Below are 22417 nucleotides of genomic sequence, written 5' to 3' on the forward strand. Positions count from 1 at the left end.
AAAATAAATCACAAAGAAGTTAGGAAAGATTTTGAACTGAATAAAAATAAAAAGACACAATACTTTGAAATTTGAGGGGTGCAGTGAGGCATTGCTTAGAGGAAAACCTTCGACATTAAATTCTTATGTTAGAAAAGATGAAATATTTCAGATTAGAAAACCTGTGCTCCCTTTTGAAATAACTATAAAATGAAGAAAAGGTGAAACCCAAAGTCAGAAGAAAGAAATAATAATGAGAAAAAAATAAGTGAAATAGAAAGAAGAAAAATAATAGAGAAGAATCAATAAAACCAAAACCTGTTCTTGAACAGATTTATTGATAAACCTCTAGCCAGATTGATCAGGAAGACAGAAGACACAAAATTATCAAAGTAAGAAATGAAAGACCATCACTACCAAGCCTATAGACAATAAAGGGGTAATAAGGGAATGCTACAAACAGCTTAATGCTAATCATTTGAAAACTGAGATGAAAGGTATCAGTTTCTTGAAAACCACAAAATATCAACATTCACTTTGGGAAGAAATAGGTACAGATAACATGTTTGTCTATGTGGAAAATACAAGGGAAACTGCAAAAAAGCTGTAAGAGCTCATATATGAGTTTAGCAAGAGCGCAACATACAAAAGGTCAAGGTCAAGCATGGATTTTACATGCTAATACTGAATAATTGAACATTGAAATTTTAAGAAATTAACAATAGAATAAATTTATGATATACTTAGAAATCAATTTAATCAAAATGGTGTAGTGCTCATAAACTGAAAACATCCAAATATTGCTGAAACAAATTAAAGACCTAACTAAATGGAGGTAGGGCACCTGGGTGGCTCAGTCCGTTAAGCCTGGAACTCTTGGTTTCGGCTCAGTTGTGATCTCAAAGTTGTGAGACCAAGCCCGAGTCAGGCCCTGTGCTCAGGTGGGAGTCTGCTTGAGATTCTCTCTCTCCCTCTGCCCCCCTTCCTGCTTAAATAGATAAATAAATGAATAAATGAGTAAAAATATATACCATGTTCATGGAAGTTTCAGTAGTGTTAGAATGAAAACTCTTCGAAATTAATCTATAGATCCAATGCAATTAACAGCACAAAAATCCCAGAATGCCTTCTTATAGAAATTGACAAGTTAGTCTTAATGTTTATGTGGAAAAATAAAAGCCCTAACCGATTTTGAAAATGAAGAAAAAGTTTGGGAGGCATACTGTACCTCAAAGTTTATCATAAAGCTAGAATAATCAAGACTGTAGTATTGGTGAAATAATACATACATAGATCAACAGAACAGAATCCACAAATAGATCCACACATATTTGGTCAATTAATTTTTGACACGGTTGCCAAGACAATTCAAGGGGGGGAATCATCGACTTTTCAACAAATGATGCAGGAAAAATTGGACATTCACATGCTAAAAAATAAATTTCAACACTTACTTCACATGACAAAAGCAACAAACTCAAAATAGATCCTAAATCCAAATATAAGAACTAAAACCATAAAACTTTAAGAGAAAATATGGTAGAAAATCTTGGTGACCTTGGGTTAGGCTAAAGAGGACAGAAACAAAAGCACTAATTATAAATAAACTGTATAAGTAAACCAAACTTTCACTATAAATAAACTGGAAGAAAACCCAGTGTATTACTAAAATTTTAAAGTTTCTTCTTCAAAAGACACTCAAGAAAATGCAAAGAAAAGTCAAATACTGGGAGAACATATCTACCAATCTTAGATCTGGGGAGAAGACATTGGATGATAAAATGTCTGGGGAACGGTAGGGAAGGACCCAGCATCTGGCACCCTGGCACCACAACCAGGGGTCCTGACCCAGCACGGTTGAGTATTTTGATGTTATACTCAGTGCCGTTGAATCTTCCAGTGAATTTTCATTTTCCAAGCAGCCAAGCCTCTCCTCAGGCACTCACAAGGGCGAAGGGAGTCCTACCTGGGCTAGGCTGCCCTCTCTTTGTGCTACACTCATCATGGTTGGCAAAGTCCCTAATCATCACTGAGACAAAGAGGGCAGGTGAACCTGAGTCCCCTCCCTCCCACCCACCCAAGTTGCGTGGTCAGATTGTCTGTCAGCCTGTGGTCCCCTATCATTCTGGACACTTGTCCTCTTGGCTGAACGTTGCAAAATGTCACCCATCATTTGTGTCTCTGGGAGACGTATTGTTCCCCTTGCTGGCCCAGGCTGGGGTGAGGGGCAGCTGGACAAGCGCCTGAGGCACCTTTGGAAGAAATCCACCTTCAAGGCATGAGGGTAAATGATCATGATGTAGTTATTCTGGCAGAATTTGGAGGAAAAAAAAATAATGTAGCCTTTATAAGGGAGTCAGCTGACTATTTTACAATTTTCCCCCAAATCGACCGAGCCGTTTTCACAACATAAAATGAGCAAAACAATGTAATTACTTCAAGGTGTCCTTCACCTCGAACTCACTGGAGGCTCACAGCTTAGGGGTTTTAAAAAAATACATATATTTAAAGCAAATATTATTGCAAATGACTACTCTGTAATTTGGATTAATTGCTTTTGGTTTTTTCTGGAAATAAAATCTTTAAGGCAAACCCATAAAAACCCTGGAGCTCAGGGCAGCTGTTCCTGTAGTGCCTCATTTACATAGAGCTCAGAGCTGCCCCACAGGGGAGCTTGATGGGTCACAGGGTCCCCTACATAAGGTCTAAGACCCTGAGGGAGGCAGTGCTATGCTCAGCAGATCACAGGTAAGGGCAGCTCCAGCCCACACCAAGGTGTCTGTTTACACCCAACTGGAATGCTAGTCTATGGGTTGTTCCTCAAGGGTGGTCCTAAGACCCTACCCCAGGAATGGTCCAGGAAGGACCCTACCTGGTTGTCCCTCAAGTGTGGTCCCAAGACCAGAACCCAAAGGTGATCCAGTAAGGACCCTACATGGTTGTCTCTCAAGAATGGTTCCAAGACCCTAAGCCAGGGGTGGTCCAGGAAGGACCTACACTACTTGCTCTTCAGGGTGAGGTTAGAGGCTCAGCCCGACCCTGCTGGGTCAGCTTCAGGGACCCACCCAAGGCAGAATATGCCCCCTTGGGGCTGGGAAGAGCTGGGATCTGGCATGCCCTCAGTCATATAAAATGAGGCAGTGCGCAGGTTGGGGCAGGAGAGGGTGTACAGGAAAGCTGAAGATGGAAGAATCCTATGCTCCAGGGAACCTCCCCTGGGCTTTCCTTGAAACATCCTGGATTTGAGGTTTATCCTGACACAGGAGTCTGGTAAGACCCTTTCCCAGGGAGGAGTCTGAGCATGGTCATGGGAGGAGGTGGGTTTTTAGGAATTTTTAGGAATTAGTTGGAGGGGCATGTGCAATGCTGCAGGGACACAAGAAAGACAAAGACGGGGCAAAGTCCATTCAGATATCTCTGAGGAACTTGCGAGTAACTTCAGCAGAAGGAGGGATAAAAACAGACTGGCAGGAGCAGGTTACGGAGGTCCCATGACTGCCACTCACCTTGTCCCTTCAAACTTATCATTTTATTTGTTCTGAGAAGCAGCCCTGAGAGGTGGGCTCATCTTATCAGGTTTCCTTTCCTGGGTCCTGAGCCCAGGGTCTCACAGCTCTGAAGGACAGACACAGGTACTGTGTTCCCTACAGGTGCACCTGAGCAGAGGTGAGGGGGAGCAGATCGGAGCCCCGAGAGCTTGGAACCAGTAACCGATACAGGGCGTGTGTCCTGACTGATGTCACGGTAGAACTTACACTTCGGACAGCTAGAGGGGAAGAACAGGGGCCTGGGTTGAGTCATCCCTGTTGCTAATGTGGGCTCTGATCTTGAGGAAATTCTACCCCTGCTCTCTTGTAGGTCTCAGTTTCCCAGTTCATTTCCAGTTTCGTCGTGAAACTCAGTTTCCTTGGTTCACTGGGCAGGGAGTTCATTTATCTACCTGTCCATCCACCTCCCTGTCTAATCATCCGTCCATCCATCCCTCCATCCATCTGTCCATCCGTCCATCCGTCCTTCCATCCGTCCGTCCGTCCGTCCACCCATTCGTCCATCCGTCCGTCCATCCGTCCGTCCGTCCGTCCATCCATTCGTCCATCCGTCCATCCGTCCGTCCATCCGTCCGTCCATCCATCCATCCACCCAAAACCGTTGTTCATCTCCCGTGTGCCATGCTCTGCTAGACCCCGGAGAATAAAAGGAAACAAAATGGGCAAGAAGTTCACCCTCTTGGCCCTGAGGGTTGCATGGGGGGATAGACCATGGGCCGGGGACTAGCTAGGAAGCCTCTGCAGTAAGAGTGCAAGAGATGGAGGTGGCCTGAAGAGGCTGGTGGCAGAGGGCCCCGGGAGCAGCCAGGGCCCAGCAGTAGAAAACAGCTGCCCTCATTGGTGGGGAGTCAATCTGTGTTCTGGGCCAGGCTGGGGCCCCACCAGACCACCCCTTGTGTCCTGGCCATAACCCTCTCTTGCCTGGCTACTTCTGGGCAGACCCCAAGGTCCTCAAAGACTCATAAGCAGGGGCATGGGGGCAAAAGAAGCCCCACGCAGGTGGCTCAGGAGGAGGAAGCGATGGCTACCACGGCTGCCCCAGACCTGGAGGGAACCAGGGAGTAGTTGGGCCCTAGGGAGCCCCTGGACCCCTGCCCTGGAGAACCTGCATGTGGGGGCAGGAAGGAAGATGAGGTTCATCCCAGGCTGTGCTTGCAAGGAAGAGCCGGGATGACCTTAGCCCTGCCGCAGGGAGGGGAAAGGTGTAGAAAACTCATTCAGCCTCTCAGGCCATTGTGCCCCAACCCCACTTCCAGAGGGGGCTGGGCAGGAGGCAGTCTGCCTTCAGGTCCTTCTGTCCACAGATGCCTCCCAACCCAGGACTTCTCTCTACAGATGCCTCCTAAACCCAGAGCCCCACACCCTGCTCTGCGCCAATGGAGGGTGGCTGTCAGCCTGTGGTTTCCTCTGGTGGGAACCCAGTTGTGCCTGGGCATATAGCCACAGTCCTTGCAGGTTCTGGGAGACACAGGGAATGAGAGACGATCCTCCTGGATCGGAGGGCTTCCTGGAGGAGACGGCCTTGCAGCTCTGGTAAACTCCGTTTCTTTAGAGCTCACAGGGCTGCACCCTCTGTGTCTGTGTGCAGGGTGGGTTCCGCTGGTGGAACAGAAAATCTGGACCGTTGGTTGGGTTTGTGTAGAGCCCCGAGTGGTGGATTTGTGGGTACCCAATGGCTAAGTGATGCCTTTGAAGCCTGGGCCGCTTCTACAGGAAGGGCCCCTCTCTAGGTGCTCTCCTGCCTGTATCCACAAGCCCCCCTTTATCCCAGTGGGCATGCACTCCTGCGGTTTGTGTGTGAAGCCTGCACCAGCAATGTCCGGCAGCTACATCCCCTGAGAGCAGAGCACAGGCTCCCGGAGCTCATCCTGTCGCTTCTAAGCAGTGTGATCCCGGGGTCAGGAGGGCGCCTTCTTCAAGGAGGTTTTCTTTCTAGGGAGGGCTGGGTTCCTTCCCTGGAACCTGTCCGAGGTTGGTCTAGGGTTGAGGGCCGGGGCAGGTGTGGGGTTCCTGCTGCCTCAGGGTCTCCCTGGGAGGAACTGCTGGGAATGCTTGGGTGTCCCAGCCTGGCCATCTTCGGGGGAGCAGACCCAATTCTAAGGGTGTGGGGGGAAGCTAGTCTCTGCCTTCAAGCCTTCAACAAAGGGCCCCCAGTTTTCCCACTTGGATAGGGTTCTGCAACATTCCCTGTGCACTCCTGGGATTGGGGACACAGGGAAGTCAAGGACCTGGGAAGAACAGGAGCCCTCAGGACCCCTCAGGCTGAAGCCGCTGGGAAAAGTGAGCAAAACTCAAATATAAAGCAATTTGTTCACGTGATGAGCAGGGTCTTCTGAGGAGATACCCATGCCCTTGCCACGGGGTGTGTGGAGGGGATCCGATCAGACCCATGTGGCTTCAGGGAGGTCAGAGCCAGGAGGGAGGAGGCAGAGGTATGAGAGGGAGAACCTGTCCCCCCAAAGAAGATCTCCAAGGAGGCCCCCCTCTGAAGAAGTCCACAGCCCTCTGCAGAGGAGCGAACGCAATCCTATGTCCCCAGCGAGGCATGGGAAGCACCACTGGCAACACCACTGGGACAACCTGGCAAGGCGGAAACAACCGGGTACCCATCTGTGGATGGATGGACGCACAGAGCGGGGTCTGTTCACACACTGGCATAGCAGTCAGCCTGAAGAAGGAAGGAAGAAGACCACCCTGTGGGAAGACCTCAGGGACAGTGTGCTGAGAGAAAGAGCCAGACACAGAAGGACAAACACCGTGTGATCCCAGTCCCTGGAGGTCCCCAGGGGAGTCAGATCCATAGAGACAAGAAGTGGAAAGGTGGAAACCAGGGACTGGGGAGGGGGCAGGCAACTTAGTGTTTAGAGCTGTGGTCTGGGAAGATGAGAAGTTCTGTGGATGGACGGTGATGGTGGCTGCACGGCAGTTGAGTGTGCCTAATGGCCCCGAACCGGACGTGTAAAGAGGGTCAGAAGGTCACTTCTACGTGTATTGTACCATAATTGCAAATGCAACTGACAAAAAGCCCAGCCTGGCAGTGGCTGGGCTCAGTCCCCTGCACCCAGCTCCCATCTTCCCTGAGCATCAGGACCTTCGGGCAGAGCAGCCCAGAGGCATGTGCGTTTCTCACAACTGCAGTGGGGCGACAAGGGCCCAAACAGGTGTGACCTGCTCCAGGGCACAGGGAGGCTTCGGAGGACCGGCCATGGTAGGCGGCTCTTTCCAGGGCCCGCATTCCCATGCACCCTTCTACCTCGGGTTGAAGTCCAGGGCCAGATGCCCCTCCCTCATCAGAACAAGTTGGGAAACTGAGTCCGAAGCTCGGAGCAGGCCCCCAGTCTCCCAAACCCTGGGCGAAAAGAGGCTTCAACTCAGAACTTAAATCAATATTTGGAAAATTAAGTTTTATTTAAAGCCCATCCCAAATCCCAATGTGTGGTGTTGGCATTGCCAACAAGAGTTCAGGAGAAGCTTCTGGGAGATAATGACATCTGAGCCAGCTCTTGAAGGACAGGTAGCACTTTGTTCTTCATTTCAAACATGGTAACAATTTCATGACTAATGTATAGTCACTGAAGAAAAACTGGCAGGCATGGCATCACAAAGAAAAAAATTATAATACCCTGAAATCTCATCACTCGGTTTAGACCACTGTGCATGTATTTCTACTTGTATTCCTAAGGGTCGTCCCCATCCCGTGCTTCAAGGACATACCAGTACAGGGAACACTCTTGCGTCTACACCATCATGTCATTGTCCACACAGCAGTCCGTGCACGGACCCAACAGACACGGCTCAGCTCTTTATGGCTGGAATGTGCCACGGTGGGGGGAGCTCCAGGGAATCCGCTGGCCAGGACCCAGAAAAGTCCCCTCCGAGCCCCTGGACCCTGCACAGCGCGTGGACACAGCCTTCTAAAGTGGCTGCACAGGAACTAATGAAAGGAGTTGGAATGATACAGTGACCCCAAACGTTGCCGGGTTCAGACGGCGGATTAAAAAGACACTGAATAAACCCGTCTCCAAAACCCACTTCAACCACAGAAAAGAGATCTTAAGAGACATCTGCCCATGAGGGTGGAGAGCACAGGGAAGGGCAGGGAAGCTGCAAATTTCGGAAAGCTCACTTGCAAAGAGACCCACAGTGACTGGCCCACAGACCAGAAAGAGAGACAGTTCTGCAGGAGGTGAGCTTTTACTGGAATTCAAAGAGCAGGGGCGCCTGGCTGGCTCAGTCATTAAGGCTCTGCCTTAGGCTCAGGTCATGGTGCCAGGGTCCTGGGATCGAGCCCCGCATCGGGCTCCCCGCTCGGTGGGAAGCCTGCTTCTCCCTCTCCCTCTGCCCCTGCTTGTGTCCCCTCTCTCACTCTCTCTCTCTGTCAAATAAATAAAATGATGATGATAATAATAATAATAATAATAATAATAATACAAAGAGCATCCCAAACTCAGGACTGGCCGTAAAAACAAGCCCGAGATGAGGGGTGCAGGGTTGGCTGCCATCAGAGAGGCCATGTCTCCCTCATGACCATGAAAGGTGATCATGAGGGAGACAGATTCCTAGATGCTCCCCCAGCCCCCACCCCCCACCCCTCTCCAGCTCATGGAATGTCCAAAGGCCTATTCCCAGGAATGCAGGCAGCCGTGACCAAACTGTGGAAAGAACTAAGATGCCTTTCAACGGACGAATGGAGAAGGAAGATGTGGTCCATATACACTATATACACTATGGAGTATTATGCCTCCATCAGAAAGGACGAATACCCAACTTTTGTATCAACAAAAAAGAGACTCATTTATCATATGGACACCCCAACTTGGATCCCAGGGTACTGGCAGTCAGGTGCACCCTCGTCCCTGGGGAACCTGCCTGGGTGTCAGATGATGCTGATGTCATCTAAAAGATGCTGACATCAAGCACTGTCAGGATCACCCTCTGACAGATGTCAGAGTCAACAAGCCCTCCCTTACCTCAGGTCTTCCAACCAGCTCTGCCCTCCCCACCTCAGATCATGATTGGGTCACGGAGGATCAACACCGGAGAGTAAAAGGAGCAGAAAAAAGCCATTCGGAAGATAGACAGACGATGTGGGCAGAAGAAAACGTCATAGTAACCATCAGTTTCCAACAACAAAGAGCAGAGGAAACAGGGCAGGAAATCTGTAACAAAGTATTTCTGAATGAGAACTTCAGAACTCCCAGAACTGAGCGACATGAGCGCCCAGACCGAAGGAACGCACAGCAGAGGAAATCAGACACACTCCCGAGTGCGTCACCGTGACACAGTGGAGCATGTGGGACTGAGAGGATTCCAGGCAGTGCCCAAGATGAGGATGCAGGTGGCACAAGGAAACAGGTTCCCCTCACTTTCCAACAGCCGCTCTGGAAGCAAGAAGACAAGGGGCAGTGTTCTAAAGATTCTAGATGAAAACATCTCCAGTCATGAATTCCACACCCAGCCAAACTATCATTCTGGTGTGTTGGAAGGACAAATGCATTTCAGACATACCTGATCCTAGAAAATGTATCTCCCAGGCTATCGGAAGTTACTAGAGGATGCGCTCCACAGAGATGAGAGAGCAAGCCATGACAGTGCGGGGGCTGGAGAGTGAGGGAGCCGAGGGGTGGCCCCTGTGGCTCCTGGAGGGATGGCCACAGGCGGGAGGCGGAAGACAGCCAGTCCACATGGGAGCAGAGTGACTAAGGAGCAAGACCTGAGGATAGTCACTGCCAACATCCCTACAGTGAGTGTCCCTCGGTGTGTCCTGACCATGCTTAGATGAACCTCCTGCTTCCCCTCCCGCCCCGTGTGAGTTTCTTGTGGCCGCTGTGACAAATTCCCACGAACCCAGTGGCCTAGAACAGCCCCCCTTTATCATTTGGAAATTCTGCAGGTGGGAAGTCTGAAACGGGTCACACCGGGCAAGAGCTGAGGTATTGGCAGGGCCGGCTCCCTTTGTGGAGGGTCCAGAACACATTGTCTTGTCTTTTCCAGCTTCAGAAGGCCACCTGCATTCCTTGGCTCAGGACTGACGTCCAAATTCAGAGGCAGTTGAATCTTCCTGCCTCCCTCTAATATTTAATGTCCCTTGTGACTACCCTGAGCCCACCAGCACGGTGCAGCACAACCTCCCGACCTCCGCCCAAATGCTGCTCCCTAGACATGCACAACACTCCTTCTCACTCTGTCCCGTCTCTGCTCAAAGGCCTCCACCCCAGGGAGGACTCACTTGTCGTGCCCCTCACCTCTTTCCCTGCTGAGCGACTCCTACAGCACACAGAGACTTTGAACCTGCCCTACAAGGTTCTTAAGGATCCTGCGTACCTCCGGCTTACTGCTGCCTTCCTCACGAGAACTTGACTTCTGCAGGGGAAGATGCCTTTGTCTGTTTCGGTCACAGCCACATCCATGGGGCCTCTGGCCATGCTGGCCCAAACAAGGTGTGCAGGGAATGTGTGCTGCTTGACTTAACAAAAGCTCCAGGCTATGACTTCGGAGAACACTGTGGAGATTCCTCAAAAAATTAAAAATAGAGCTACCCTAGGACTCTGCAATTGCACTACTGGGTATTTACCCCAAAGATACAGATGTGAAAAAGAAGGGCCACGTGCACCCCAGTGTTCATAGCAGCAATGGCCACGGTCGCCAAACTGTGGAAAGAACCAAGATGCCTTTCAACGGACGAATGGAGAAGGAAGATGTGGTTCATATACACTATGGAGTATTATGCCTCCATCAGAAAGGACGAATACCCAACTTTTGTATCAACAAAAGAGAGACTCATTTATCATATGGTTCCACTTACTTGTGGAGCATAAGGAATAACACAGAGGACACTGGGAGATGAAGAGGAAGAGGGAGTTGAGGGAAATCGGAGGGGGAGATGAACCATGAGAGACTTTGGACTCTGAGAAACAAACTCAGGAGGTTGGTGAGCCTGGTGGTGGGTATTATGGAGGGCACGGTTGCACGGAGCACTAGGTGTGGTGCATAAACAATAAATCTTGGGACACTGAAAAAATAAAATAAAATTATGATGTTAAAAAAAAAAAAAGGTCCAGGCTATAATGGGTCAGCCCTACATTCCCCGAGGGTCTTCTGGTAATGTCCAGGGGCTGCACCCAGACTCTGGTCTGGCTCGTCCCTTAGAAACCTTCACCTGCCCAGGACACCACCGCCTCTCTGTGCACAGCGAGGCAACCAGCAACCTGCTTGCCCTTTCTCCGGATTTGCTGATAGCGTCGTCAAATACGTGGCCTCTTCACTGGCTTCTCTCGCTGGGCCTCATGTTTGTAGACGTGTCATTCCTTCCAGTGGGCAATGGTCACCTGTGGTGGGGACGGACCCATCGCCCCTTCCCTCTGTCGTGCTCTTGGTGCTTCTCGCTCATTTTAGGCCGATTAAACTCTGTAGCCAGACTCACGTTTTCGGGGATCTGTGTCCGATGATGAAACTTCAACCAAGTCAAGGAGAAGGTCAACACAAGGAGCCACGGAGAGTCACCCTGCACTGGTGGGAAGGGGAAGCCGTGCGGGAGGACGGCTGCGAAAACAGTCACGTGTTGGGGCTCCCCAAGGGGCTGGGCTAGCGCTCACGTGACCCCCTTCCCGGGGTCTGTGTGCACCCCTCCCGCACCCCTCCTGCTCTATGCTCAGTTCCAGATTTAATAAGGGTTTAAAGATGTGCATGAAGCTTCTAAACCTGTACGCTCGGGGGCGATTTTTTAATGACAGATGTATTGAGATACAATTCACGTATCATAACACCGACCATTTTAAAGGGAACAGTTCAGTAGCATTTAGACATTCGCGATGCTGTGCAACCCTCCAGCCAGCTCGTTCCAGAAAACCAGCACACTGCGGAAGGAGAGCCCTATCAGCCGTCACGACCCCCCAGCCTCGGGCAAACACTCACCTAACTTCCATCTCTAGGGATTTGCCCATCCTGGACACTTTGTGTAAATGGACTCGTACAACACATGGCCTTTTGTGACCAGCTTCTGTCACCAAGCATAATGGGAGTTCATTCATGTCGCGTGTGTCCGTACTCGGTTCCTTTTGTGACCAAATGCTCCTCCACCGTCTGGGTAAGGCACATCTCATTTACCCATTAACAGCGATTTTTCTGTTCCTCACTCATCTCAAAGTGATTATGCTGCAGCCAGCATCACTGGAGGCTCCGAAAGACCCAAAGGACTTCCAGCGTCCGCCGGGTCCACGCAAATCCCTCGGGAAGCCGCGACAGTCTCTCAACCTCAGGACTTATGGTTCAAGAGCAAAGCTTTAAGGCAGCCTGTGGGGTTGAAAGTGCTGTCCGCACTGGGACAGGTTCTCAGGGGCGTCGCTGATGTCCTGGGCGGAGCAGAGAAAGGGGGGCAGACCCGCTTCCCTTGCAGCGCAGGGAGTGCACGGCACGCCCGGAAACCATGCACGCGCACGCGAGGACATCACCAAAGCCTGACTGGATTGGGAAGGCGGCCCTGAACGAATGACATCATTTGGAGAACGTAAATCTTGGTTCGTATGATTTATTTCTGTTAAGAAATCCACATGCGATGCAGAGTCCTCCATGGCTTTGTTGGGATGGTTTTCCGTGTTAGTGGAAGTTGGAAGACGGTCTCCAGCTCCAGATGTAAAATTAAAGGCAGAGGTGAAGCCACGGCGGTTATCACACGGAACTGCCGCGCGGGGAGGGCTACTGGGCCTTCCTTCCTCTGGAATGGAAATTGCTCTCTGCCACAGTGTGCCACGAACCATTGCCTGCTGTTTATTAACCCCTCTTAAAGCACCACATTTCAGGTAGAAACTGTTATTTCTCTAATGTGAAAACGGGCTTACTCGTGTTTATTAGAACAACTCTGTCCCGTGTGGTCCAGGCTCAATGCACACTTCACTGACACACTTTTTTTTTTTTTTTTCTTTTTAATGATCGCAAATCCCTTCGCAGAAGCCCAGATGCTGCGTGTCACTTGCTCGGCATGTTAGCCCCAAACTGAGCCCACAAAGCCACAGGCTGGGGTGTCAGAGAGGAAAGGGGACCCCGGCTCCCCAGTGAGAGCCGTACCTGGAGGAGATACGTATCATGAATGGCTCTGTCGTGCTGGACATCCGCAGACGAATGTCCTGGTCCTTGTGGGAGCGAGCGGTGCGTGCAAGGCCCCCACACCCTTGGGGGCGCCCAGGCTGGGCACCGCAAGCACCCCAGGAAGGGGGTCCAGACACAGAGCCCTCTGCAGCCTGGGTCCTGCCTGCAGCCTGGACACCATCCCTCAGCTGCACCCGTCACCAGGGGGAGGGCTTTGGGGCTGGCGGACACGTCCCACTCTCCCGCCTCTAGGACAAGGCCTTGTACCTCCAAGTTCCAGTTTCCCGGGTGCAGGGTGCGAGCAGCCGCACTTCCGATTGCGTGGGACTGTTGTGAGGGTCACAGGGAGTCGTGATGCAGCCCAGGGGCAGAGGCCAGCCCCCTGCTTGGCTCCGGAGCCGCAGCACCCCCCAAGTTACTGCGGGGAACCCCACAGATAGACCAAGTTTCCCTCCTTCTGCCGCCTCCCGCGGACCCCATCACCCCACCGAGGCCCCCCTGAGCCTCCGGGCTTCCTTTTTCAAATCATGTGCCATCAGCAGGGGACCTGGGTGCTTGGTCACTGCTGTGTCCCCGTCACGGGGGACGGGCACGGGCTGCTGAGCATAGGGCAGCCCTTCACGAGGTGGGACAGGTGAAGGATGGGCCAGTCAGCCTCGGGCGCTCAGTGCAGGGCTGCTGTCTCCACAGCCATGTCTGGGAAGGCTGCCCCCCGCCCCCGCCGCCTTCGGTCTTCCCAGCTGAAATCAGACGCGGATCGCTTTCTTCTCACTCAGTGCCCTTCATTCGTGAGTGACTCCTTCTTTCCTTCACTCCCAGACTAGGGCCAGCCCCGGGCTTTGTAGGACACTAGATGCCCTGGAAGCTGCAGGTGTGTGGAGGCAGACAGCCCTTATACGAGGCCGCACTGTGGGACAGAGCATTCCAGAAGCAGCCACCTTGCAGGGACCTCTGGCCCTAGGTCAGCGAATGCAGGAATGACCCCAGAGCCTCAGCCTCCCTGAAGCAGGAGCAAACGTGGTGGAAACACTGATCCCAAGGGCCAAGAGACCAGCAAGTCTAGGGCAGGCCAAGGTCGACAGGGTGGGGACTGGCTCTGGGAGCCCATTAAGATCCTTATGGGTGAGCGGGACCCGAAGCCCCCAGGAGCCCTGTCCTTCCCAGTCTGATTGCCCTCCATGTCCAGCCAGGGAGTGAGAAGCTGCTCTCCAGGGCTCCAGCTCAGAGCTCCTAGAGGCAGACCTGGGTTCTGGATGAGGAGGGGTCCAAGAGCACTGGGATCCCTACTAAGGACAGCTCCAACCCAGAGCCCCCAAGAAGTGCCAGCCCTGACCCGCAAGCAGCTGTCGCCAAGGGCCCCTGGCTCGTTTCCCCCATAGGACACGGGAGACTGGGGTGCCCAGGAAGCTGGGGGCTGAGAGGAGGGAAGGCTACTAGGGAGGGAGCCAGGAAGAAGCTGGGTCTGACTCAGAAGTTCTGTCTTGCCCCCAGCCCCACTGTCTCCTGACCTGGGCAGGGAGGGGAACAGGGAAGGCCGGGACCTTATCCCTCTGCAGCTCCCCACCCTGCTCTCCCATCCTAATTCTGCTGCAGGGGCGTGTCCCCCGAAGGAAGAGCTGCTCAAGGCCAGGACCCTGCCATCTTCAGCCCAGCCCAGGCTGGCACACAGTGGGTCCTCCGTGAGGCCTCTTGACAGGCCTGGGCTGCAGGGGTCCTGGGGCTGCGTGCAGGGGTGTTCCTGCCACTGGGGCCGGGGCCCTTCGTTGGAGATTTATCAGGGGCAGGAGGTGAGGGGGAGATGGAGCTGGACACTCAGGGGCCCCCCAGGTGTTGAAGCCCCGGGCATCAGGCACCAGAACAGGAGAGGCACGGGCCCTGCTCCCTTCCCGGAGCCCCAGGTCATGGGAACTGGCCCCCGGGGCAGAAGCAGAGGCCCAGGCCTGGCACGGAGGCCTCTGACTGATTCTGTTACCTTCCAGGGACTCAGCAGGAGGGGTAAATGTTTCCCTTCCCCAGAAGCTATCCTGGTCCTCGGCAGCCACCTATCCCCCACCCCCACCATTACCAGTTCAGAAGCAGCAAAGGGGGCAGGGGAGAGCCCTCAGCTGGGCATCTCCTGGGCCAACCCATTCCCTCCCCCTCCCTCATCAGCCGGAACTACCCAGAGTGGTGTGAGGTCAGGCCCTGCCCCCGCTGTTCTCCCCCAACCTCAGGCCCCCCGCCCCCCCCCGCCCCCCCATATCACCCTGGGTCCCCGATCCCGCAGCCCAGGACCTGCCGTCTGTGGGGTTTGGGGTGGTACCGCCCTGCGAGTGGGAGGCTGGGGTGTTAAGCCTCCTTGCTTTTTGGCCTCGATAGGAACCGGGAGTCACTCCGCGAGCCAGCAGAGCACTGTGCAGGGGCGGAGAGGAGGCGTGTGGCCGCGGAGCCGGACCCTCACACCAACACCCCCTCCACGGAGCCGGCAGAGGACAGCACCGCGCTGTGGACGCGGGGCACAAACGGCGGCGCAGGCCAGGTTGCTGCGGAGCAGCCGCGGGCCTCTCCCAGGCTCGGCACCACCTCTGGGCCTCCCCGCATGAACGTGGCCCCAGGAGGTGCGCTGCGCTCCCACCTCTGGGGTTGTCCGTCAGTCCGTGCGGTCTCCCACCTTCCCACCTACACCTGTGAGAGAGGCCCAGGGAGGCTGGGCGCCGCAGCCGAGATGGGGCTGCTGAGGCGGGAAGCAGTCCCTCCCGCGTTCCCAGGATTACGTCTGCGGGGTGTCGAGTCCGCAGGACCGGAGGCGAAATTCCGTTTCCAAACGAAGAAGGTCTTAGGTATGGGGTCAGGGACCACGGCCGAGAGAGGAGAAAGGAAGGGGCTTTGCAACCGCGGGATGTGACCCGGGGCGCAAGCTGACTTGGGGAGTCTAAGTTACACCGGCCTGGCTGCGGGCGTTTGGGGAAGCGGAGGGCGGACTCCCATTCAGCGGCCCCCGGGACTCGGGCCCCGGGAAAGCGACTCGGCCTCCCGTTTTCGTTGCCACCAGGTCCCTGCCGGAGCGCAGCCGGAACCGGGAGCAGGAGCCAAAGCGTCCACGCGGGCAGCGTCCGGCGGGGCCACGGTGCCACCTCGGCGAGCGAAGTTCTGCGGCGCTGCTGGGCCGGGGCGCTCGGGGCGGGGACGAAGTCGGTCCCGGCGCGCAGGCGGAAGCCCCGAGGCTGAGCGCGGCGCCCAGTCCCCGCTCCCGGAGGTGCCCGACAAGCGCAGGGCTCGGGATCGGCGCGAACCAGCAACGGCGTTTGTTGGCAGATTTTTAAAGGTCGGAGGTAGAGAGCAAACGTGTGGGGGCGACGCCGTTCGTTACTCTCGCAGCAGTAGCCAGAGCCTGCGCGCAGCTGCGGGAGCCCCGCCGCGGAGCTGCCGCACCGGCCGGGCCCACCTTGCGCGCCAGGGGGAAGCAGGATCCTGGGGGCTTCCTGCGCTTCCTGGAGAGCCGGTTTGGGCCCGGGATCCTGAAGCCAACTCCCTCCTAGGGAATTCAGATGGGGAGCTCAGGCCCACAGCTTCCATCTCTTAATTTAAAAACAAACCAAACAAAATATCCCTGATTACGCTCCCCAAATGCATGTGGCGGACCCCAGGTGCCCCTGCACCGCGCATCTGCGCTCCTGAGAGGTAGCTGCCCGGTGCCAGGACCCCGCGATGCAGATTAGGGCAAAGAAGTCTCTTGGGGACCCTCCCAAGAGGCTGCCCATCTGCTAGGCACCAAGTCCTCCCGCTTGTGAAGGAAGTAGGTTTCCAAACATCTGGGGTTTGTTCCGAAATCGACAACATGGTTCACATTCCTGGAAGTCTTGGTTGAGAGGTCCCCAGCACTCCCAGGGCCCAGTCCAGAGCAGGGACTGCTTGCGGGCCCTCAGAGACCTTGGTTGTGAGCAGCACAGGGGACAAACAGCTTTGCCACTGGCTTGGTGAACTTGCTGGGCCAGAAATCAGGACCTCTGTGCTCTGTCCTCTGAAGTTAGCTGGGTCACGGCCAGTTTCCCTGGGCTCCAGGTAGGAAAAAGGGCCAAAGGGGGCCTGGAATATTACCCACAGAGTCTTGGAGGACGCCCCAGAGGAAGAGCCCACGCTGGAAGAGCATGGAACCCTCCTGGGGAAGCCGAATGCCTTGAAGGCTGTCGTGCCCCACCCCACCCCCATTCTAGAAGGAACACTCAAGCTAGCTTTTGGCCCCAGGGTTGAAAGGCCTTCACATTCAACCCCCACAGAGTCCCCTTCTGGGTGCCAAGACCACCTCTGTTTTCTCTGTGTAGTGGGAACCAAACCAGATTGTCCCCAACCATCCCTGATGGTCTCCAAGCCTTTCTGTTGCTCAAATCTGGGAGACATTTCCACCTAATATAGTGCCCAGAGAGGGAGACAGACAGCCCCACCCCCCCACTTCCACCTCAGTGGGAATCAATGCTCCTGTGATGGGGGTGGTGCAAGGATTTGTGGTCTGGACCCTTGGGGCAGTTTCAGATCTCCGAGGAGAGCCCATATGTAAACTAAGGGAGATGCACTTTTATTCTTTTAGCTACTCTGAGCAGTTTCTCTGAGCAGGCACAGGCGCAGGGGGGGTGGGGGCTGAGCAAAACCTAACCTGGACTCATATTGAGCCAGAGACAGAGTGCCTTTCAGCCCATGGCCAAGTTTCAGGGGCACAGATAAGAATGGGGGGGAGGGGGAAGGGGAGCCATGAGAACTGGCAAAGGCCTGCCCGTTCTTACCTCCCACTGCACGGGCCTAAGTGGGGCTCCCTGGGGCCAGAGGCCTGTGCAGGTGGCTGGACTGGCTAGGACCCTGCATCTCTGAGCACACACAGGCCAAGGCGCAGACCTCTCCTGGGGCCAGGCCTTGCGAGATGGCATGGGGCACGCGTCCTAGCCAAACCAAAGGACCCTCTGGTCCAAGACAGTAAACTCTGGGGTGCACAGTGAGCTCTAAGTGGTTTTGTCATTTATGAGGTTCTCAGGGCATCCGGAGTTGGAGTCCCCCTTCCTGCCTGCCCACTACGAGGCTTCCTGGAGCACCAAGGACCCCTTGCTCACCCTCCCAAACAGAGCCCTTTCCCAAAAGAGTTCAAGTGATGCTGTCTCCAGGGGCACCTCCCAGCCTGCTGGAAAGGCTGGGGGACTGGGGCATGCAGAGCTCCTGGCTGAAGTGGGACTCCAGGCTGTGGCCACAGTTGACAGGAAAAGTCCTCTATCCTGTACCCTGGACTCCAGCAACAAAGACTGTTCCAAAACCCAGTGGCCTGAACGATGTGCCCGAGGAGCCCACACCACACCATGGCCCATTCAGCCGCCGGTAGGAAGCCAAGGTTGGCCGCAGCACTTCTGCGTTCCACAGCCGGTCCCGAAGCCCAGCATCGGGCCACAAGACTCCCGGAAGCTTGGCTTGGTTTGAAAACTGCCCTTCAACATTTCATTGTCAAGAACATGAAAACTGCCCCTCTCCTCCTGTTTGGCTCCCACCCACCCAAAACTGTTCCCCCATCTCCCCGTCCCCAGATGTTGCACGTCTGGGCCAGGGTCGGACCCGCTTTGATTCCCCCTTCTTCGACTTTCCCTCTGCTCTGCAAAGCCTGACCTGATCTCCATTCTAAATCCGGCCACGCGGGGGCAGGGCCCAGCCAGGCCAGGCCAGGGCCATGGCCTTGGGGACAGTCCGCCCAGGCTCCTGGAACTGACTGGGGCTGATGGGAACGAGCGCTTTGCCTGGGAATGTCAGCACGGAGGCTGTCTCCTGGTCATTCCTGACCCCAGGTTCTTTCGCCCCAGGTGGCCCTGAGTGGCAGCCCCCCAGGCCCACCCCAGAGCCCGAGCAGAGGGCAGGGAAGAGACAGTGCAGCCTCCTGCCATCTTCCCCCAAGCCCTGGCAAGGGTACAGTCCCAGAGTCCAGAGAGTGTCCTGGCCCAGCTTGGCCGGGATTCAGAAGATTTTAATCACCTTCTCGGCTGAGGGAGGGGGCCAGAGCGAGCTGGGGCACCCCTGGAAGAAGACTGGGCCTTAGTAACCTTGGAGCCTACCAGCTGCCTCCAGTGCAGGGGAAAAGGAAGCCTGAGCTGGTTGGGGCGGGGTAGGTGGGGGCTGGGGGCTGGGGAAGGACCTTCTGTGCAGGTGGGAGGGTTTTGCATCTACCACTATATTCTCCCCAGGCCTCCTACCCTTGCTAGGAGGCTCCAGGCAAGAGGGTCCTGGATGCTGGTGTATGACAGTGACCTTGTATTCTCTCTGGCCATGGTGCCGACCAGGTTAGTTCCCTGGCCTGGAGCCTGCTCTGGCTGGGTGACCGGAATGGCTCCCAGCTCTGAGCTCCCCGTCCCTTCCTTCCTCTCCCAGCGACCCCCCACCTGGGGACCACGTGGGTTCTGAACCTGCAGTCAGTCCCTAGACCCCCTTGAGGACCACCCACCCGAACACCCAGAGCCTGACAGCAAGGCTCAAGGCCCCTCTGGACCCCACAGTTCTCCACCAAGCCCATGGGGACCGAGTGTGGGGCTGGGGGACAGGCCCTCCGAAGGGCTGCAGGCAGTGCGACTTAGCTGTCCCGGATCTGCCCCTGCCCCTGTTGGTCAACGTCAACACTCACCTAGGGCCCTAAAAGCTGGAGGCTGCGTCCAGCTCACTGAGAAACAGAGCAGGGCAGAGAGTACCTTCTCCGTCCAGGGCTGCGAGCAGAGCAAGGCTGGGCAGCCCCGAAGCCGTGGGAGCTCCTCGGGCGCTGGAACTCAGGGAAGCAGCTGTGAACTGCGGAGGGAAGGCCCAGCACGCCGGGCCTCTGCGCCTGCGAAGCCCTGCTCTGTGGAGCCTTTCCTCTGGGGTAGCATCGGTCCCGCATGGCAGGCGCCCCTCCCCATCCAGGACGCCTCTACTAGGACCCCGGGTCTCCGCCTTAGCCTTCCGCCCTTCCCGGTCCACCTCCTCCGCTCAAAGGCTGGGGGTTGGCGAATGCAGGTCTGGGTGCCGGCACCACCGGTCTCAGGGCATACAGATGGGGAGGGGCACAGCCAAGAGCCCACCGGGGGCACCAGAGACCCGCACCAAAGGCTCGACCTCTGCCCTGCTCAGGCTGACTCTGGGGCAGCTCCAGGTCCCCGGAGCCTGTCTGAATCCTGGTACCAGGAAGGGCCTGGGTCAGCGCCTGCTTCTGCACATTTCATTCTCGAATCCCAGACACAGTCGAAGGAGGAATTCTCGCTGCCCACACCAGGCCCCTGCCCGGACATCCTGCCTACCGCTCTGCGTCGGAGGGCTGCGCGGCAGAAGCAGCCTATGGGCTCCCGCCCGCGCGCTCTGCCACCTGCTCCGCCGGCCTTCCCCGCCCGCCGACTCACCTGGGCCGCGGGAGGCCCCTTCCCCGAAGGTGGCCCAGCTCCGGCGCTCGCGCCGCCGCGTACTCACCTGGGGCCCACGGAGGCAGGAGTGCGCGGGCCTGCCCCGAGGCCGGCGAGGTTCCCGGCGCCCGGGGTTCGGACGGCGCTCCCCGCGCTGCCTCCCCGGTGCCCGGCGCGCGGCTCTCCGCGGCTCGGCGCGGACCGAGGGCGGCGGGTCCGAGCTTCACCCGCCCGCCGGGGCTGTGGCGGAGCTGGCGGCGCCGGGGCTGTTGTCTTCGAGCGGCGAAGCCCGGAGCAGCGGCGCTGGGGTGGGGGCGAAGGGGAGGGGCGGGAGCCGGGTAGGCCCGAGGGGGGCGGCGGGGCCGGAGGGGGCTTCGGAGGAGCCGGGTTCGGCGCGCGGGCCGGGACACCCCCTCGCGCGGTGGCGGGCCGGGGCTGGGGGCCGCGGGGGAGACGCGGAGAGAAGCAGGCTGGGCGACGGCGAACGCAAAGCTTTTTAATGAGTCATAAATGCGGCAGAACGAAGCCAACCCGGCCAGACCCGCGTCCGAACTGTCGGCGCGTCCCCCCCGGGCTAGGAAGTCGCGGGGACCCGCGCCGCCGCCGCTCCGCCTGCGGCCGGGGCCGGGGCGGGAGCAGCGGCGCGGCGCGGCGCGGGGGAAGGGCGGGGGGATAGTCACCTCGCCTCCGGGGCCACCTGGGTCCTTTTAAAGTGTCCGGGGTGCGGGCCCCGGGCGGGCGCGCCGAGCACGGAATGTTTTCTTAAAGGGCCAGTTCCGAGCTGCGCTGGAAAGGGGAGGGGGGGCGCGGGGGCGGGGGGGGGGCCGCGCTAAGTGCGACGGAGACCGGGAAGGCCGAGGAGAGCCCCCCAATCCCGCGCCGAGGCGGCGGCGGCGACGGCGGCGCGACGATGAGGATGATGAATACATTGCAAAGTTTTTTTGGCCCCGGCGAGGGGTGTCAGATTGAGTGCTCTGTGCGCATGTGCGAAGGTGTCCAAACTGACAATGCTGGGGAGATGAAGATAGTGTGTGGCTGCTTCTGGACTCGAGGAGGAGGAGAGAGATTCCGCGAGCCGACACCATGCGATCCAAGGCGAGGGCGCGGAAGCTAGCCAAAAGTAAGTCTCCCGCGCTCGGCCGCGCCGCGCCGCCGGGTCGGGGCCGCGGGGCCGGGGCGCCCGGGCCAGGGGTGCGCGTCGGGGCGCGGCCGGCGCGCCTCGGGCTCCCGGCCCTCGGATCGGCCGCGCGGCCCGGGGGCTGCTCCGCCTCCCGCGCTCCGGGGCGGCCGGGCTCGGCGCAGAGGCTCGGGGCGCCCGGGCCGCGCGCTCCCCGAAGGCGCCGGCCCCCTCCTCGCGAACCCCCTCCCCCCCCACCCCCAGTGTCAGGCGCTCGGGCCCGGGAACCCGAGGCGCGCGGTGGGGGCCGGGGAGGGGGGCGGAGGGGGAGGGCTGGGGGTGGAGGGGAGCGAAAAGCGAAAGTTAGCGAAAAGTTGACGAAAGGGGAGAGCAACTTTTTCCTCCTCGCTCGCTCTCTCCCTCTCTCTCTCGCAGTGGCTCTCAGTCCTGGTCAAATCATATTCCGGGCTTTTGAAATAGTGGGCGCTAGAGCACCGCCTTTGGCGTCCGCCAGCTGGGCGCAGAGGAGGGAGACCCCGAGCCGGGGAGGGGGCGGAGGAGGGGGCGCGGGCCGGCGTCCACCCCGCTCCGCGGGCGCAGGGGCAAGGGTGGCGGCGGCAGGACGGCCTCGGCCGCTCGGGCAGCAAAATGGAGACGTTTCCCCAGGCTCGGGACCGCGGCGGGGAAGTTCATTCCTGACTGGTGCCCTGCGCGGCGGCGGGCGCTCCTCCGCGGCTCCGGCGACTCGGGCAGCCCCGCGCGGCGCCTCCCGCGGGAGGGTCCCCGCCCGGACGCCCGCCGCCCGCCGCCCGCCGCCGCCGCCGCCGCCCTCGGCCCCGCTCGGACCCCGCTCGGACCCTCCTGCCCCTGGTCGCCCGCACAGACTCGAGGCCCGGCGGGGACACAGCTGTCCCCGGCGAGGCTGCCCGGTCCCCGGTCTTACTTTCTCTTTCGCTCCGTCTCGGGCCGAGCCCCACGCTCCGCGCGCCCAGCCCGCCGCCGGCCGGGTCCTCGCCGCCGGCCCCGGAGCGCCCGCCGCCCGCCCTGCCGCCCGCCGCCGCGCCTCGGGGCCACCCGCGCGCCCTCCGCGCTCCGACCGCCGGCGCCATCGGCCGAGAGGCCCGCGGGCCCGGGAGCGCGGCCCGGGGAGAGGGCAGGTGGGAGCGGCGGCGCCGCGGCCGGGCGAGCGCGGCTCCCGAAGCCCCGCCGAGGCCCGGCTGCAGCGAAGCGCCGAGCGCCGCGCGGGAAGGAACCCGAGCCGCCCGCTCTCGCCGCCCCCTCCTCCGCCGGCCGCCTGCCCACCCGCGGCAGGGGCGCCGGCG

The 22417-nt window shown here is 57.5% G+C and overlaps 1 protein-coding gene across 2 annotated transcripts in view; it reads left to right on the forward strand.

Moving 5' to 3' along the window:
• Positions 1 to 20683: 20683 nt before the first annotated feature.
• The window catches only part of PRDM16 (PR/SET domain 16), a 297726-nt gene continuing 295992 nt past the window's right edge, over positions 20684 to 22417 (forward strand). For both annotated transcript variants that reach the window (XM_059135646.1, XM_059135648.1), the window contains exon 1: positions 20684 to 21098. In XM_059135646.1, the coding sequence (XP_058991629.1) occupies positions 21062 to 21098 (37 nt within the window). In that variant the 5' untranslated portion in view covers positions 20684 to 21061. The remainder of the gene's footprint in view (positions 21099 to 22417) is intronic.

The sequence above is a fragment of the Mustela lutreola genome, chromosome 10, assembly GCF_030435805.1.
Source record: "Mustela lutreola isolate mMusLut2 chromosome 10, mMusLut2.pri, whole genome shotgun sequence".
NCBI classification, from domain to species: domain Eukaryota; kingdom Metazoa; phylum Chordata; class Mammalia; order Carnivora; family Mustelidae; genus Mustela; species Mustela lutreola.